This window comes from Phyllopteryx taeniolatus, chromosome 19 (assembly GCF_024500385.1).
Source record: "Phyllopteryx taeniolatus isolate TA_2022b chromosome 19, UOR_Ptae_1.2, whole genome shotgun sequence".
NCBI lineage: Eukaryota > Metazoa > Chordata > Actinopteri > Syngnathiformes > Syngnathidae > Phyllopteryx > Phyllopteryx taeniolatus.
The window spans coordinates 5,607,385-5,625,738 of NC_084520.1; the positions used below are offsets into that span (position 1 = coordinate 5,607,385).

General features: G+C 44.6%; 1 protein-coding gene and 1 long non-coding RNA gene across 2 annotated transcripts in view; one reads left to right on the forward strand and one right to left on the reverse strand.

Annotated features, from left to right (window-relative positions):
* The window catches only part of cacna1g (calcium channel, voltage-dependent, T type, alpha 1G subunit), a 256,127-nt gene that overhangs the window by 47,159 nt on the left and 190,614 nt on the right, over positions 1 to 18,354 (reverse strand). Inside the window, exons 22-23 of the mRNA XM_061755517.1 lie at positions 16,360 to 16,428; positions 10,962 to 11,146 (exon numbers count right to left, since the gene is read on the reverse strand). Coding sequence (XP_061611501.1) covers positions 10,962 to 11,146; positions 16,360 to 16,428 — 254 coding nt within the window. The remainder of the gene's footprint in view (positions 1 to 10,961; positions 11,147 to 16,359; positions 16,429 to 18,354) is intronic.
* Positions 1 to 18,354, forward strand: part of LOC133469007 (uncharacterized) — a 36,033-nt gene that overhangs the window by 4,870 nt on the left and 12,809 nt on the right. The gene's annotated exons all lie outside the window — the stretch shown is intronic.

Consider the following 18,354-nt stretch of genomic DNA (forward strand, 5'->3'; position numbering starts at 1 on the left):
GAAAACCCACGCAGGCACGGGGAGAACATGCAAACTCCACACAGGCGGGGATGGGGATTGAACCCCGCACCTCAGAACTGTGAGGCTGACGCTCTAACCAGTCGGCCACCGTGCCGCGGCCACATTCATCTTTTCTTCAATTGCAATCAGTCTCCCTGTCCCTGCAGCTGAAAAACACACCGACAGCAATGATGCTGCCACCACCATGCTTCACTGTTGGGACTGTATTGGACAGGTGATGAGCAGTGCCTGGTTTTCTCCACACATGCCACTCAGAATTAAGGCCAACAATTTCTATCTTGGTTTCATCAGACCAGAGAATTTTATTTCTCACCATCTTGGAGTCCTTCAGTTTTTGTTTTTTTTAGCCAACTCCATGTGGGCTTTTATGTGTCTTGCACTGAGGAGAGACTTCTGTCGAGCTACTCTGTCATAAAGCCCCGACTGGTGGAGGGCTGGAGTGATGGTTGACTTGCTAAAACTATCTCCCATCTCTCGACTGCATCTCTGGAGCTCAGCCACTGTGATCTTTGGGTTCTTCTTTACCTCTCTCACCAAGGCTCTTCTCCCCCAATGGCTGTGTGATATTTCAGTTTTTCTTTTTTAATAAATGAGCAAAAATGTAAACAATTCATTTTTTTTCTGTCAATATGGGGTGCTGTGTGTACATTAATGAGGAAAAAAAAATCACTTAAATTATTTTAACAAATGGTTGCAATATAAACCAGAGTGAAAAGTCTAAGGGGGTCTGAAAACTTTCTGTACCCACGGTATATATATATATATATATATATAAGTACACACACACACACACACACACACACACAGAGACATAGTGTGGCCTCGATAAAACAGACCCGGACATTGAATAAAACGGACCGTTGGGACTGAACAATGTGTCCAAAAATAGTTTTCATCTGTAACTTAAACTGCCGTTGACAAAGTCTGTTAGTTCCAGAATTGGCCGCTGCTGTTTACTGGCGCTGTTGCGTAATGCAGGCAGAGAATGGGACTGACATATTTCCGGGTCACAGATATACAATATGACGAGATCCAATTCCAAAAGACATGCCTCCCGTGTCTATGTAATGTACATGTTGAATGTAGGGCATTGACGTGGTGGCCATGTGATGGTGGTTAAATCTATTGTCTATAGTGCCGAAGAGCGCACGCAGTCACTTCCAGTAGTTGTGAAAGCTGTCTTCATTTGTGTATTCACAACTGTATTATACTGCCCCCGATCGTGCAAACCAGGAGAGAGAGAGGGAGAGAGAGAGAGAGAGAGAGAGAGAGAGAGAGAAGAAAGAAAAAAAATAAATAATTTTGGACTGTACAGAAATATGGGTGCATATGGCCTAAAAAAAGAATTAAAAATTAATTTGAAAAAAAAGTGATTCAATGTAACGGACAACAGGTTATATAATAATAATAATAATAAATATAATGGCTCACAGGTGAGCTGGAGCCTAACCCAGTTGTCAATCCCAGGGCACGTGTGGATAAACAACCATTCACAGTCACACCTATGGAAAACTCAGTCTTCAATTATCCTAAGAATCATCTTTTAGGAATGTTGAAGGAAGACAGATTTCCTAGAGTCAAAACTCAAACCCGGAACCTCTCGCCTGTGAGGCAGACAGGGTAATCACTACATCACTGCTGTCTCAACCATGTGCTGTACTCTTGAAAACCCACACATAATAGCACCTATGCAGACACCACATCACATTTATATATGACAGTTGATAAATTACATTGAAAAATGACCAAATCCGAAAAGGCAAAAAAACATACACTGCAAGAAAAGGTTAGTGTTGCTAATCTGTACAGCTCTTCCAGTCTTTGTTCTTGTAGCATGCTTTACCCTGGGTATGACAACTGAGTGAAAGCAGAGTCAATAGCACATTAAGAGAGGACATGGGATAATAAGGAGCCAGGGCTGACCAAGGCCATTGATCGATAGCAATGATCAGAGAATAACGAGCCAATGGCTGAACCTTATCAGTTTGCACTTCACTGCCTCTCTTAGAATTTCTTTGAAATGTGAGGATGCAGTACTGCTTCTGACATATAGGGATCACTGTGGTCACAGCTGCATACTAGGTATCTCTGGCTGTGTAGCTATTTAGTACCAAATGTAAAATTAAGGATTTGACAAAAACAAAGTTGTTGTTTTTTTTGTCTGTTATTGCCTACCAAAAGAGGACATTTATAGCTTGAGTGAATTGCAAGTAGTGTTAAATTGCACTGGACATATGTGGATGTTCCTTTTGACCCTAATTGGATTATCCATATCAACCAATTATCCTCATCAATTTTACAAAAATTAGATGGAAAAAGGATTGAAAGAATTTCCTATATTACTATACTTTCACACATTTATTTGCCACGACAGCTATTCTTTCTTTACCGCGTCGTATCCTAAATTTAAAATTGTTATTATTATGGGTAAGTACAAACCAGATGCCCGAGCAACTTCATCTTGCTCCGCTCGTTGCAAAGGAGAAGCAGCTCTACTCTGAGCCCCTCCCGGATAACCAAGCTTCTCACTCTAACTCTAAGGGAGACCCCAGACACCCTGCAATGGTAAATTATTTCGGTCCCGCTTCACACAGCGCTTCATACTGCTCCAGTGAGAGTTGGAGATCAAGGCTTGATGAAGCCAACAGAACCACATCATCTGCAAAAAGCAGAGATGCAATACTGAGGCCACCAAACCGGATCCCCTCTATGCCTCGGCTGGGCCTTGAAATTCTGTCCATAAAAGTTTTGAACAGAATCGGTGACAAAGGGCAGCCTTGGCGGAGTCCAACCCTCACTGGGAACGAGTCCGACTTACTGCCCGACATGCGTACCAAACTCTGACTCTGGTCGTTCAGCAAATGAAGAGCCCGTATCAGGGGTTTTGGTACCCCATACTCCCGAAGCACCCCCCACAGGACTCCCGAGGGACACGGTTGAACGCCTTCTCCAAGTCCACAAAACTGTAAACAGGTTGGGCGAACACCCATGCACCCTCAAGGACCCTGCCGAGGGTGTAGAGCTGGTCCACTGTTCCACGGCCAGGACGAAAACCACACTGCTCCTCCTGGATCTGAGATTTGACTTCCCGACGGACCCTCCCCTCCAGCACCCCTGAATAGAGCTTACCAGGGAGGCTGAGGATCCTCCTGAAAGTTGGAACACACCCTGCGGTCTCCCTTTTTAAAAAGGGGGACCACCACCGCAGTCTGCCAATCCAGAGGTACTGTCCCTGTTGTCCACACGATATTGCAGAGGCGTGTCAACCAGGACAGCCCCACAACATCCAGAGCCTTTAGGAACTCCGGGCGAATCTCATCCACCCCCAGGGCCTTGGCACCGAGGAGCTTTTTAACCACCTCGGTGACCTCAACCCCAGAGATAGGAGAGCCCCGCCTCAGAGAACTTAGACTCATGGGAAGGCATGTCGGTGGAATTGATGAGGTCTTCAAAATATTCTCCCCAACGACTCACAACGTCCCAAGTACAGGTCAGCAGCGCCCCATCCCCACTATACACAGTGTTGATGGTACACTGCTTCCCCCTCCTGGGACGCCGGATTGTGGACCAGAATTTCCTCAGAGCCGTCCGGAGGTCTTTTTCAATGTCCTCACCGAACTCCTCCCATACCTGAGTTTTTGCTTCAGCACCACCAAAGCTGCATTCCGCTTGGCCAGCCGGTACCCATCAGCTGCCTCAGGAGTCCCACAGGCCAATTAGCCCCAATAGGACTCCTTCTTCAGCTTGACAGCATCCCTCACCGTTCGTGTACATCAACGGGTTCAAGGATTTCCGCCACGACAGGCACCGACCACATTAAGGCCACAGCTCCGGTCGGCTGACTCAGTAATGGAGGCACGGAACATGGTCCACTCGGACTCGATGTTCCCCGCCTCCCCCGGAACATGAGCAAAGTTCTATCGGAGGTGGGAGTTGAAACTCCTTCTGACAGGGGATTCTGCAAGACGTTCCTAGCAGACCCTCACAATACGTTGGGGCCTGCCACGTCGGACTGGCATCTTCCCCCACTATCGGAGCCAACTCACCACCAGGTGGTGATCGGTTTACAGTCCATGTCCAAGACATGCGGCCGCAAGCCCGCAAGTCGGACTATCCGTGATGAGCACAGAAGTCCAATAACAGAACACCGTTCGGGTTCTGATTGGGGGGCCGTTCCTCCCAATCACACCCTTCCAGGTCTCACTGTCATTGCCCACGTGAGCATTGAAGTCCCCCAGCAGAACGCTGGAGTCGCCAGCGGGAGCGCTCTCCAACACCCCCTCCAAGGACTCCAAAAAGGGTGGGTATTCTGAACTGCTGTTTGGTGCATAGGCACAGTCAGGACCCTCCCCCCCACCCGAAGGTGGATGAGAGGCTCCCCTCTCATCCACCGGGGTGAACCCCAACGTACAGGCGCCGAGCCGGGGGGCAATAAGTATACCCACAAATGCTCGGCGCCTCTCACCGTGGGCAACTCCAGTGTGGAAGAGAGTCCAACCCCTATATCTAGTCAGAACTTCTCGACCTCACACACCAGCTCAGGCTCCTTCCCTGCCAGAGAGGTGACATTCCACGTCCCTAAAGCCAGCTTCTGTAGCCGGGGATCGGATCGTCAAGGTCCCTGTCTTCGGCCACCGCCCAGCTCGCACAGCACCCGACCCCTATTGCCCCTCCCACAGGTGCTGAGCCCATGGGAAGGGGGACCCACGTTACCCTTTCGGGCTGTGCCGGCCACCAGGCGCTCGCTTTCGAGCCCCACCTCCAGGCCTGGCTCCAGAGGGGGGCCCCGGTGAGCCGCGTCCGGCCAAGGGAAAACTGAGTCCATAGTTTGTCGTCATCATAAGGCGTCTTTGAGCCATGCTTTGTCTGGTCCCTCACCTAGGACCTGTTTGTCATGGGTGACCCTGCCAGACAACTTAGCTCCTAGGATCATTGGGACACACAAACCCCTCCACCACGATAAGGTGACGGCTTCCAGGAGGGGCACCTAGAAATTCTGTCAATAAAGTTCACGAACAGAATCTGGAACAAAGGGCAGTCTTGGCAGAATCCAACGACTTACTGTCCATAATGCGGACCAAACTTTGACACTAGTCATACAGGGACCGAACAGTCCGTATCAGGGGGTCCGCTATGGCATACTCCCAAAACACTACACTACACTACTACAGAACTCCATGAGGGACATGGTCGAATGCCTTCTCCTGGTTGGGTAAACTCCCATGCATCCCACCAGACCCAGCTGAGGGTCAAGAGCTGGCCTACTGCTCAACAGCCAGAAAGAAAACCATACTGCTTCTCCTGAATCTGAGATTCGGTTTCCCGACGGGCCCTCGTCTCCAGAAGCCCTGAATAGACCTTACCAGGGAGGCCGAGGATTGTTATCCCCCTTTAGTTAGGTCACACCCTCTAGTCCTGCTTCTTAAAAAGGGGACCACCACCTCCTAATCCAGAGACACTTTCCTCAATAGCCACATGATGTTGGAGAGGTGTGTCAGCCGACACAGCCCCACAACACCTAGAGCCTTTAGGAATTCCAGGCCGATCTCATCCACCCCCAGGCCCTGGCACAGAGGAGCTTTTTAACCACCTCTTTGACCTAAAGCCCAGAGATGGGGGAGTTCACCTCAGAGTCCCCTGACTCTGTTTCCTTATAGGAAGGCATGTGAGTGGAATTAAGGAGACCTTGAAGGTATTCTCCCCACCTACTCACACTATCCCTAGTCGAAGGACAGTAGCAATATTCAATATAAAGACTGTCATAAAAAACATTGTCATGGTCCAAATACTTATGCACCTAACTGCAGATGCTGAATCAAGCATGCGTTGCTTGGTGACCAAATCATAACTTTTTTAGACATATTTGGATGAATAGCCTCATAACTCATTTTACCACACATTCCCCAGATGTTGTTTTTCATCTCTCTGTACCTCTCGTTATAATATCATCGTAGTGCACAGTGTGCCCTTGTTCTGTGAGCTATACAGAAAGAGCAAGGAAGAGGTTGTTGTTACCGACAACACCTGCATAGACTATATTCTCGGCTTCAGCAGCACATCCTTAACACCAAAAAATGAGAACAACAAGTAGGGCAATAAGTGGCAGGCTTGCTCCCACAGTGTAAACACTGGATGTAATTAAGCGACTCAGGAAGACAGAAACAAGAGAGGGAAGAGAGGAGGGACGTTGAGCAGGTATACAGAGAATAAAAAATGAAGCAGCTTCGAGTTTCTTACTTTTTTCTCTTCTAAAACTTTCTCTTTTATGTATTCCATTGATTAATTTCCCTTTGTTCAAATGCCATTGTTACACCAATCAGTCCTCAGCTGTCAAAACAAGGTCTTGTGCATTCTGCTAAATGGGGAAAAATTAATTATTGTGTCACACACACACAAACACACACACACACACACCTACACACAAAAACACAACTTAATCGTGTAATGTGTGTGCCTTGAAAATTTGTTTAATCATGTAGTGAGTTAACAGGCAGCAGTCCTCTCTGTCAGTTAGGAGTCAGTGCGCTCCAGAACAGAAGCCAGCAAACACATTAACTATCCAGTGAAAGCCTGGGGTTAATTACATCATCATGAAGTTACAGATGAGCTCAAAGGCTGAGCCCACAAGCGTTAACCGTCGGGGGGAATTATAGCTAAACCAACTGTTTGTCAACACCTGACATCCAAAACAACACACAGATTCTTAGCTCAATCTCCGTGAATTGACTCCTGCAAAAACTAATAATGAATAATCCAGTTGAGATAGGCTTTCTTGACTCAACTGTCGATGCAATGTATCTATCTATCCATCTAAGTGTAATTTGGTGACATGGTTTTAATTCCTGCCTCTTGTAAAGCCGAGCCCTTCGTCCCTTACTTGTAGGCTTGATGGATTACTGTGGAGGTGTGAGCGTGTGTGTGTGTTAACTTCAACAAAGCAGGTGCTTAATACTGTCAACAGCAGAGAATAACACATAATAAACATACTTATGTGCCCCTTGTAGACTCTAACTACAAAGACATCAGCAGGGAGCAAGGCCAAATGATCTTCGTTTGGATTAGTACCCAGATTGTACACCCTCTGAGATACTCACCTGCTCTACAAGCCTTTACTTATTAGAAATCATGCATTATTCACTAAGGGAAGCACATTTGTCCAGAACAGCATCAAGGTTTAATGGATTCTCCCTCGTTTCATGCACCACCTTACCACGCTGTTTAATAAAATTGGTTTAGCTGGTTTTGTGAGCTTTGATTAAAACACAAACAGTGGAGGTAAATCATAAACTGTCCACTGATTTACCTTTTGGAATTGACCATTGCTATATACCTAAGCTAACTGTTTAACCCGTCCCCCTCTCCCCCCCCCCCCCCCCCCCGTGGCCAACGACACAACATTTATTTACAGGCTTTGTGCACATAAAGGACTGTTGATTGGTCCTGATTCAGATCAGCATGTCAGTATTTCCTGCCAGTGTGAGCTCATCTGCAGCTGTAGTGCTCGAGGGGAAAACACAGACAATCTCATATTTAATTCAAACGCCCGGCGAACGAAAGTCAGCCACGATCGAACGGCAGAGACGCCAAGCCGATATTTAAACTAGCACAGTGCTGTTTCACTTCATGGATGACAAAGCTGCACTTGTCTTCTGTTATACAGTGGTATCTTCACTTACGATTGCACCAACTTACAAGTTTTTGGCATTATGAGCTGTCACTTGCTGTTTTTAATTTTTTTTATTTGTGTTGATAACCAAAATAAGACTAAAAGCGAGCTTTAGCTCCACCGCTGTTTGAGTGAAGTAGAAAAATGAACGAACGTCACATTTAGCGCTGCACTTTCAGCCATTTATTTATCGTGAAAAGCAGTCAAACACACAAAAACAAAAGGTAAACACGAGTGTGGTGCTCAAAATCACATTATCCGAGACCAAGACTTGCCTGAGATTAGAACTCACAGGACCACGATAAAACCAAGACTTTCGGGAGTCAAGATAGAGTCAAGACCGAGACAAGCTGAGACCAGAACCATAAAAATCTATTTTAAAAACCACAAAACTCTTTTCAAGCGCAACATGCAAAAATATCAACTCTTACCCTTTTTTTTCTAATAAATTCTTGAAGAAAAAATCCTTGTGTATATCGAGAAATTAAATACAAGTGTAAACCTAGTTGATGTGTGCCGCTAACTGTACAAAAAGGGAAAAATTGAAAATTTAGTTGATATGAAATAAACTACAGCAAAGGTATTGTACTGTTAAATGAAGTCAGGGGAGAACGTGCAAACTCCTCACAGAAATGTAAGAACAAAGAACCTTTGACTGTGAGGCAGATACTCTTGCCACAATATTCCACTGTACTGCCTAATAATAATAATAATAATAATAAACAGCTTTCACACATTAAAAACAGTAAAACTTCCTCATTGATTGCTATTGTTTTACAGTGCAAAGTTATGACATTCTACATACAGTTGGAACAAGATGTAGAGTTCAATATTCAAATGGTAAGAGGCTTGACAAAAAAGCTAATCAATATCAGAACAACTTTTCTCCCGATTAGGAGTCCTTATTGATAAAGTACCCTACATTATTGCTGTCTAGCAACTCATCTCCCATCTCAGTGGTACAGAGTGAACCCACTAAACTCGGCTTTTTCCTCTTCATTCATTGTCTGTTCTCTCCCGATTGTCGGTCGTACAGGGACCGAACAGCCCATATCAGGGGGTTCGGCACCCCATTTTCCCATAGTCCCGAAGCACAGGACTCCCAGAGGGACACGGTCGAACGCCTTCTCCAAGTCCACAAAACACATGTAGACTGGTTGGGCAAACTCCCATGCACCCTCGAGGACCCTGCCGAGGGTGTAGAGCTGGTCCACTGTTCCACGGCCAGGACGAAGAACACACTGCTCCTCCTGAATCTGAGATTCGACTTCCCGACGGACCCTCCTCTCCAGCACCCCTGAATAGACCTTACCAGGGAGGCTGAGGAGTGTGATCCCCCTGTAGTTGGAACACACCCTCCGGTCCCCCTTCTTAAAAAGGGGGACCACAACCCCAGTCTGCCAATCCAGAGGCATTATCCCCAATGTCCACCTGATGTTGCAGAGGCGTGTCATCCAGGACAGCCCCACAACTTCCAAAGCCTTTAGGAACTCCGGGGGAATCTCATCCACCCCCGGGGCCTTGCCACCGAGGAGCTTTTTTAACCACCTCGGTGACCTCAACCCCAGAGATTGGAGAGCCCGCCTCAGAGAACCCAGACTCTGCTTCCTTATGGGAAGGCGTGTCGGTGGAATTGAGGAGGTCTTCGAAGTATTCTCCCCACCGACTCACAACGTCCCGAGTCGAGGTCAGCAGCGTCCCATCCCAACTATACACAGTGTTGGTGGTGTACTGCTTTCCTCTCCTGAGACGCCAGATGGTGGACCAGAATTTCCTCGAAGCCGTCCGGAAGTCTTTCTCCATGGCCTCACCGGACTCCTCCCATACCCGAGTTTTTGCTTCAGCGACCACCAAAGCTGCATTCCGCTTGGCCGGTCCCAATCAGCTGCCTCAGGAGTCCCACAGGCCAAAAAAGCCCGATAGGACTGCTTCTTCAGCTTGACGGCATCCCTCACTGTTGGTGTCCATCAACGGGTTCGGGGATTGCCGCCACGACAGGCACCGACCACCTTACGGCCACAGTTCCGGTCGGCTGCCTCAGCAATGGAGGCGCGGAACATGGTACACTCGGACTCGATGTCGCCTGCCTCCCCCAGAACATGAGCAAAGTTCTGTCGGAGGTGGGAGTTGAAACTCCTTCTGACAGGGGATTCTGCCAGACGTTCCCAGCATACCCTCACAATACGTTTGGGCCTGCCACGTCGGACTGGCATTTTCCCCCAGCATCGCAGCCAACTCACCACCAGGTGGTGATCAGTTTACAGTCCATGTCCAAGACATGCGTCCGCAAGTCCAATGACATGACCACAAAGTCGATCATCGAACTGCGACCTAGGGTGTCCTGGTGGCAAGTACACGTGTGGACACCCATATGCTTGAACATGGTGTTTGTTATGGACAAGCCGTGATGAGCACAGAAGTCCAATAACAGAACACTGCTCAGGTTCTGATCAAGGGCGGCGTTCCTCCCAATCAAGCCCTTCCAGGTAACACTGTCATTGCCCATGTGAGCATTCAAGTCCCCCCGCAGAACGATGGAGTCCTCAGCGGGAGCGCTCTTCAGCACCCCCTCCAAGGACTCCAAAAAGGGTGGGTACTCTGAACTGCTGTTTGGTGCATAGGCACAAACAACAGTCAGGACCCGTCCCCACATCCGAAGGCGGAGGGAGGCTACCCTCTCGTCCACCGGGGTGAACCCCAACATACAGGCGCCGAGCTGGGGGGCAATAAGTATACCCACACCTGCTCGGCGCCTCTCTCCGTGGGCAACTCCAGAGTGCCTGTGATGACTCATGTTACCGGTTTTCTCGTTTTACCAGTTTTCTGGTGTGTGGATTTTGCAACTATGCACATAGAGTACCTAGTAATTAACAAAAACAATTAGTTACTGCGTAGTAACTAAAAAAACAACAACAAAAAAGTTTGAGAAAAAAATGAAAACATAGTAAGTCGTAGTAAACATTTCTTGATAATGATTAAGTGAAATTATAGTTACTTACTTGCATTCTTGAAAAGAAAAAAATAGGGGTTGTTATGCTTGAAAATATTTGTGACTTGATGGATATATAAAGCATTGTAATTGTAGACATAAGAGAGTACAAATGGGGCTGTATATCGAACCTAACTGATCTGATTTCCCGATGCATTACCAATTCTACTAAGGTTTGTGATATATAGTGTAATGTAACACAAAAAAAAAAAAAAAAAGAAAGAATGAAAGACAGTCGAGGGCATGAGGCTTCTCTGGTGGATTTATGACTATAATGTCACTCACCGCAGAGGCCTTAGAGTACGAAGCAGCCTCAGCACCCTGAGCATGCCAAGGATCTTAGTACCAGAGTTGGAGAGTAAAGAGACCAGGATGTCGATAACAGATATCATCACTAACATCCCATCCAGAATGTTCCAGCTGCTTCTCAGGTAGGCCTTGTCACCGAAGCACCAACCCAATGCCACAATCTGGACACAAAAAGGACAAATAGGTATTATAACACACAGCAAATTACAATATGTTAATACTAAGGAAAGCCAAACAAACATACAGAAAGACAAACATGTCCAATGTAATCCTATCAAATGGAGCCTTTCCAACTGAATTTCGGTGAGAGGCGTGGTACACCCTGTTGTGGTCGCCAGACAATCACAGGGCACACACCATAGACCAGGGATGTCAAATCATTTAGAATCACATTTACACCTATGACCTGTGGTCAGATTGCTTATAAATTGAATCATAACACAAAATTTGTGGCCATATGTAAGAGAGACAAAGTACGCAGAACAATGCCATTCTTATTGTGGCTTCGCCATTAAAAAAAACTTGAAAAAGGTTTAAAGAGCAGCAACACAAAAATAAATGAAACAACAGAAAGCAATATTTCCAAACCCTACATTTCTCCAAATAAAATGAGCATGCACACTGATGAAACAACAACAACATACCCGACAAACATGGCCTAATTTCTGAAAGTGAAAAGGGCATAGGATACTTCTTCTTCTTCTTCTTTTCCTTTCGGCTTGTCCCGTTAAGTGTCACCACAGCGCCATCCTTTTCTACGTAAGCCTATTTCCTGCATCCTCCTCTCTAACACCAACTGCCCTCATGTCTTCCCTCACTACATCTAGCAACCTTCTCTTTGGTCTTCCTCGAGCTCTCTTGCTTGGCAACTCCATCCTCATCATCCTTCTACCAATATACTCACAATCTCTCCTCTGGACATGTCCAAACCATTGAAGTCTGCTCTCTCTAACTCAGTGATTTCCAACCTTTATGGAGCCAAGGAACATATTTTACAAATATAAAATCTCACGGCACACCAACTAACAAAAATGTCACAAAAAGTGGATACATTCATTCCTCCCATCTAATAGAAGAGCATTATTTGTTCTGTCTGTCACAATGCCTCACTGGCATAAATAGATGAACATTATTTCTTGTAAATAAAACATTTTTTGAGCAATTATGTAAAATTTTATAATTTCCCACGGCACACCTGAAGAGCGCTCATGGCATACGAATGTGCCCCGGCACACAGGTTGAGAATCACTGCTCTAACTGTCTCCAAAACATCTAAACTTGGCCGTGTCTCTGATGAGCTTATTTCTAATTTTATCCAACCTGGTTACTCCTAAAGAGAACTTCAACATTTTCATTTCTGCCACCTCCATCTCTGCTTTCTGTTGTGTCTTCAGTGCCACTGTCTCTAATCTGTAGATAATGGCTGGCCTCACCAACGTTTTATAAACTTTGCCCTTCATCCTAGCAGAGACTCTTTTGTCACATAACACACCTTCCTCTGCCTGTTCCAACCTGCTTGGACCAGCTTCTTCACTTCCTGACCACACTCACCATTGCTCTGGACTGTTGACCCCAAGTATTTAAAGTCCTCCACCCTCGCTATCTCTTCTCCCTGTAGCCTCACTCCCCCCCTCTCTCATTCATGCGTACATATTCTGTCTTACTTCTGCTAATCTTCATTCCTCTCCTTTCCAGTGGATGCCTCCACATGTCTAACTGTTCCTCCACCTGCTTCCTGCTTTCACTGCAGATCACAGTATAATCATGTGAACATCATGGTCCATGAGGATTCCAGTCTAACCTCATCTGTTAGCCTATCCATCACCACTGCAAACAGGAAGGGGCTTAGGGCTGATCCCTGATGCAGTCCCACCTTCACCTTAAATTTCTCTGTCACACCTACAGCACACCTCACTACTGTTCTGCTGCCCTCATACATGTCCTGTACTATTATAACATATTTCTCTGCCACTCCAGACTTCCGCATGCAGTACCACAGTTACTCTCTGGGTAGGCTTTCTCTAGATCTACAAAGACACAATGTAGCTCCTTCTGACCTTCTCTGTACTTCTCCATCAACACCCTCAAGGCAAATAATGCATCTGTGGTACTCTTTCTAGACATGAAACCATACGGTTGCTCACAAATACTCACTTATGCCGTAAGTCTAGCCTCCACTACTCTTTCCCAGAACTTCATTTTGTGTCTCATCAACTTTATTGCTCTATATTTCCCACAGCTCTACACATCACCATTGTTCTTAAAAATGGCACCAGCACACTTTTCCTCCATTCCTCAGGTATCTTCTCACCGGCTAGAATTATGTTGAACAAGCTGGTCAAAACTCCACAGCCACCTCTCCTAGTTGCTTCCATACCTCCGCAGGTATGTCAACAGGACCATGTGCCTTTCCATTTATCATCCTCTTTATTGCCTTTCTAACTTCCCCCTTACTAATCATTGCCACTTCACGGTCCACCACACTTTCCTCTTCTACTCTTTCTATTCTCTCATTTTCCTCATTCATCAACTCCTCAAAGTATTCTTTCCATCCAGCACACTACGGGCACCAGTCAACACATTTCCATCTCTATCCTTAATCACCCTAACCTGCTGCACATCCTTCCCATCTCTATCCCTCTGTCTGGCCAACCTGTATATATCTTTTTCTCCTTCTTTAGTGTCCAACCTGGCATACATGTCATCATATGCCTCTTGTTTTGCCTTTGCCACCTCTACCTTTGCCATACGCCACATCTCCATGTATTCCTTTCTCCTCGGTCCTCTCAGTGTCCCACTTCTTCTTAGCTAACCTCTTTCCTTGTATGATGTACTGTACTTTGAGGTTCCACCACCAAATCTCCTTCTCTCCTTTCCTGCCAGAAGATACACTCTGATCACTTTGGCTGCAGTGGTCCAGTCTTCTGGAAGCTCCTCCTGTCCACCAAGAGCCTGTCTCTCCTCTTCTCTAAAAGCCACATAACACTCTTCCTTTCTCAGCATCCAGCACATGGTTCTCTGCTCTGCCGTTGTCTTCTTAATCTTCCTCCACAGCACCAGATTCATTTTACACACCACCATCCTATGGTGTCTAGCCACACTCTCCCTACCACTACCTTACAGTCAGTAACCTTCAGACTACATCATCTGCAGAGGAAGTAATCCACCTGCGTGCGTCTACCGCCACTCTTGTAGGTCACCCTATGTTACTGCCTCTTCTGGGAGAAAGTGTTCAATACAGCCATTCCCATCCTTTTTTGCAAAGTCTATCACCATCTGTCCCTCCAAGTTCTTTTCCTGGATCCCGAACTTACCCATCACTTGTTCATCACCTATGTTTCCTTCACCAACATGTCCATTACTATCTGCAACAATCATGACACCCTCTCTGTCTGGGATGCTCAGAACTACTTTGTCTAACTCCTTCAAGAATTTCTCTTTCACTTCTAGGTCACATCCTATCTGTGATAGGATAGAGTACTATAATTTACCATAAACATATGTAACTAAAAGTGATCATAAAATAATCAAAACCGTTGTTGACCTGTACACTTTCTGTGTCCCACTTTTTAACAGCTATCGTACTAAGAGAGATGAGTTGTTTGTTATCAAGCCCTCCTCTATTTACAAAGAGTGAACGCTTAAGAACCTACTTGCACAGTTTATTGAATTTATGGGATTACTGTTTACTTGGAGCTTGGCAAGAAACATCATAAGCGCTTCCATAGGCCCTGCTCATCATTTATTCTGCCCATTATCCTTCCTTTCCAGGAAATAATTATAATGATAGCCTCACTTTTTCCCCTTTAAATTTTAACCAGGCCAACCTATTATGCATCCATTCTATCGAGAGATGGGCGAAAAAAGAAAGAAAGAAGGAAGGCATAGCCTAATGGTGCTCATCAATGCATAGCATATAGAATAATGTATATGAATATCCATCAAAGAGGTTCTTGCTTTCATTCTACTTAGAGTTGAGGACTGCTCAATAAAAAATGACTGGTAATGAGGTGATATACAGCCATTTTATTTCACCCCTTTGCTTTACATGGAATACAATTTGAAAGTATGAGAACTCACAATTAGAGCACCCTACTTATACTGTGAGCACATTAAAATATGTGGTGTACTAGATTTAAGATCGTGGGCACACATTGTTTTAAAGCTAATCTATTTTTAGGCAACTTGAACATCTCAAATACATCAATGTCAACCTTTCCTGAAATTGCAACTAGCAATATTAACAATTATAATAACAGTGGTGGCTCGTCAATAGAGGGCGCCAGGGCGCCGCCCCACCATGCACAGTCATCACCATACTATTTTCCTTGAAGACAAATTTTTTTTAGTATTGATAGAAAAATAAACACATTTTGAAATATATGTGTAGCTATTTTTAAATGACGAGGATAAATAGTTGATAGGTAATGAAACCCTACCAGCCGCCACGGTATATTAATAATTTGAAATAGTTTACATTCTCTTGTAGTGTTGTATTTCTGCATTGAACTCAGTTAATGTAACACTGCTATTCCACCACTGGAGTGGAAACATTAATGAATGAATCTAGTTGAATAAATGTGGTTAAAAGAATTTCTCACATTTATGTTGTGGTAAAACTCCTGTCTGGAACAACACAGATGGTATGTTTTGACACTCCACATCCAGGGATCACTTGACTAGTAGAGCTCTGTGTGTAGTGTACGTGTGTGAGTGCTCAGGCCTAATATTTGTGTGCCAAGTAATCATACAGGGGGCAAAAATAGAGTTCGCAGCCAATGGATGAGTGACACGCATTTAACTTCAGCAAGCTGAGCCATTTGAATGCTGGCAAGACAGTCCAATGTGATGAAACAGCACTGAAAGGGTATGCGCATAATGCGAGTATAATCTGTATGTTTGACCGTGCCTCTCATTGGCTTTCTCCCATTTCAGAACCACATTCTCCTTCTTTACCCTGATTATCTTGATATTTTGGGGGCTCATAGCACACATGCATGAGGGGCAGATATAAATTCTATGAAACTTTGAGTAGTTTGGGCCTGGTTTCTCCATTTTATGCAAAACATTAAGGAAAAAAAGGGAATCATGTTATTTTTCAGGCTGCTGAAATATTATACTGGGCTTTAGTTGTATTATATATATTATAGAAGTCACTGATGCAAGGAAAACCACAGGAATGAGAAAGCCAAAATAGCCATACCTAACTATTGCTGATAGTTACATTGTTAGCTAGCTGGATGGACGGATGGATGGATGGACAGATGGACAGACGGATGGGTAGCTAGCTAGCTAGACAGACAGACAGACAGATAGATAGACAGACAGACAGACAGACAGACAGTTCGAGATAGATAAATCTGGCCATATTTACCTTTATGGTCATCTCAGTCACAAAGATTGCTGTGAATATGTAGTTGGATAATGTTAGGAAGATACGTTCCTGTAAAAAAATAAAATAAATAAATACATTTTTAAAAAGCTATTCTTTATTTACAGTTTTAAATTTGTTGAGCAAAATACTGAATGGGGAAACATTCCAAACATCTCACGAGAAATCCATTGCACTTACAAATGATGGCCGGAAGGAAAGAACAAAGTTTGCACTTGACACTTATCTTAACTCTTTAAGCAAAATGTGGAATTTAGTAATATTTATGTTTACAATGCAGTGGTCCCAAGACTGCCTCCTGCCTGGGGCCAGCATGCCTAAATGATGGTAGAGTGGGATGGGAAGAGATGAGAGCCTTTTTACTGGGCTCCAAAAGCATTAACTGGAGAAAACAAGCAAGCACGAATAAGATTCCTTCACGAGCTGCTTATTTAACCTAATTCCTTTCGTACTGGGAAGATTCTGTGACCCTAGCCGACATTTCTGAGTCTCAGTGTCTGCAATTGTGTGGAGGTGGTTGCCTTTCCCACGGCCTCCGCTGGTCATCGCACATGCTCAGAGGAAGACAACATCATATACACTGACACGGACCACAACAGTCCTGTTAAAACTCTGGGAATGTTAGGCATGACCTCACTGGGAATACTTGCTTGCTAAGAGGGTTCATAAATTCCAGGCTTGACAGCAGCCATTCAGTTCTAATACTGCTCGCTTGTAAGAATGAGGATTTTGTTTTTCATTTGTGTATTTCTTTTTGTACATGAAATTATAATCTAAATAAACTGAGACAATGATAAATAAACTGGAAATACTTAACTGTAGCTAACTACTGTCAATGGATGGCAAAATTCTATGAGAGAAGTCTGTGGTGACAGTAACGACTAGCTATTAACTCGATTGCTTTTGAATTTAGTGCTTTTGAATATTACCACTGGCACAATTAAGTGTTTTCATTTTTTTTTTAATGCACAGTTCCAGTGGACAGGATTTTTTTATTACTCCTTTATCATTATGAGTCAAAGCATTTTGATTAACCATTTTACTATCCTTTTGGAATCATGTTATGATCAAAACATATGAATTTCCATCCATCAATATTCCACTGCTTATAATGGAACCTCAAAATTTGAATCCTGCAGAAGTCGTACAATTGTGCATTGCATAACGGGAGACCTCTGCATACGCAGTAAGGTGGCAGTACATCTTTTGAAATGAAGCTCAAAGATCATCCACTAAAGAAGGGTACTTGTGATGTGAAATTGGACAAATCTGAAAACGCTTATAAACCAGAAATTAAACTTTTTGCAACAATGAAGTCATCCCACAGTTAAGGAACACGGTGCAGTTCATGTCAACAATAACTCAACAATAATAATTATAGAAAAAAAACTGTGGGCCATGTTTTCTTTACATAGCATTACAGTAGGCAACATGATAAAACATAACGGTACAAGTAATTTGTTTCCGACCATTGGTTTTACTCCAGTACTACACAGCAATAGACTCTCATGATGAAGTGCTCATTTTAGCTTGACCTGGTTTTGAAAGCTATGACTTATGTCCAGAGTTACGATACATCATAACTTACTTCCAGAAGGTAATCTGCTGGAAATGCTACAGCTCTACTCCGGTAAGATTTAAAATATCTTGGTCTCTGGAACAACTGAAATGCTGGTTTGCTGATCCATCCATCCATCCATTCATCCATTTTCAACACCACTTATCCTGGTTAGGGTCACGGGGTGCTGGAACCTATCCCAGCTGACTTTGGGCGAAAGGCGGACTACACCCTGATCTGGTCGCCAGTCAGTCGCAGGGCACATACAGACACAGAAAACCATTCACACCGTCACTTAGTGGGAACTGATCCCACACTGCCTGCACCAAAGTCAGGTGAGTGTACCACTACACTATCAGGGACTAAGTTGCTGATCCCAATTACATAAATAATCTAAATTAAAAACGATTCCCACACTC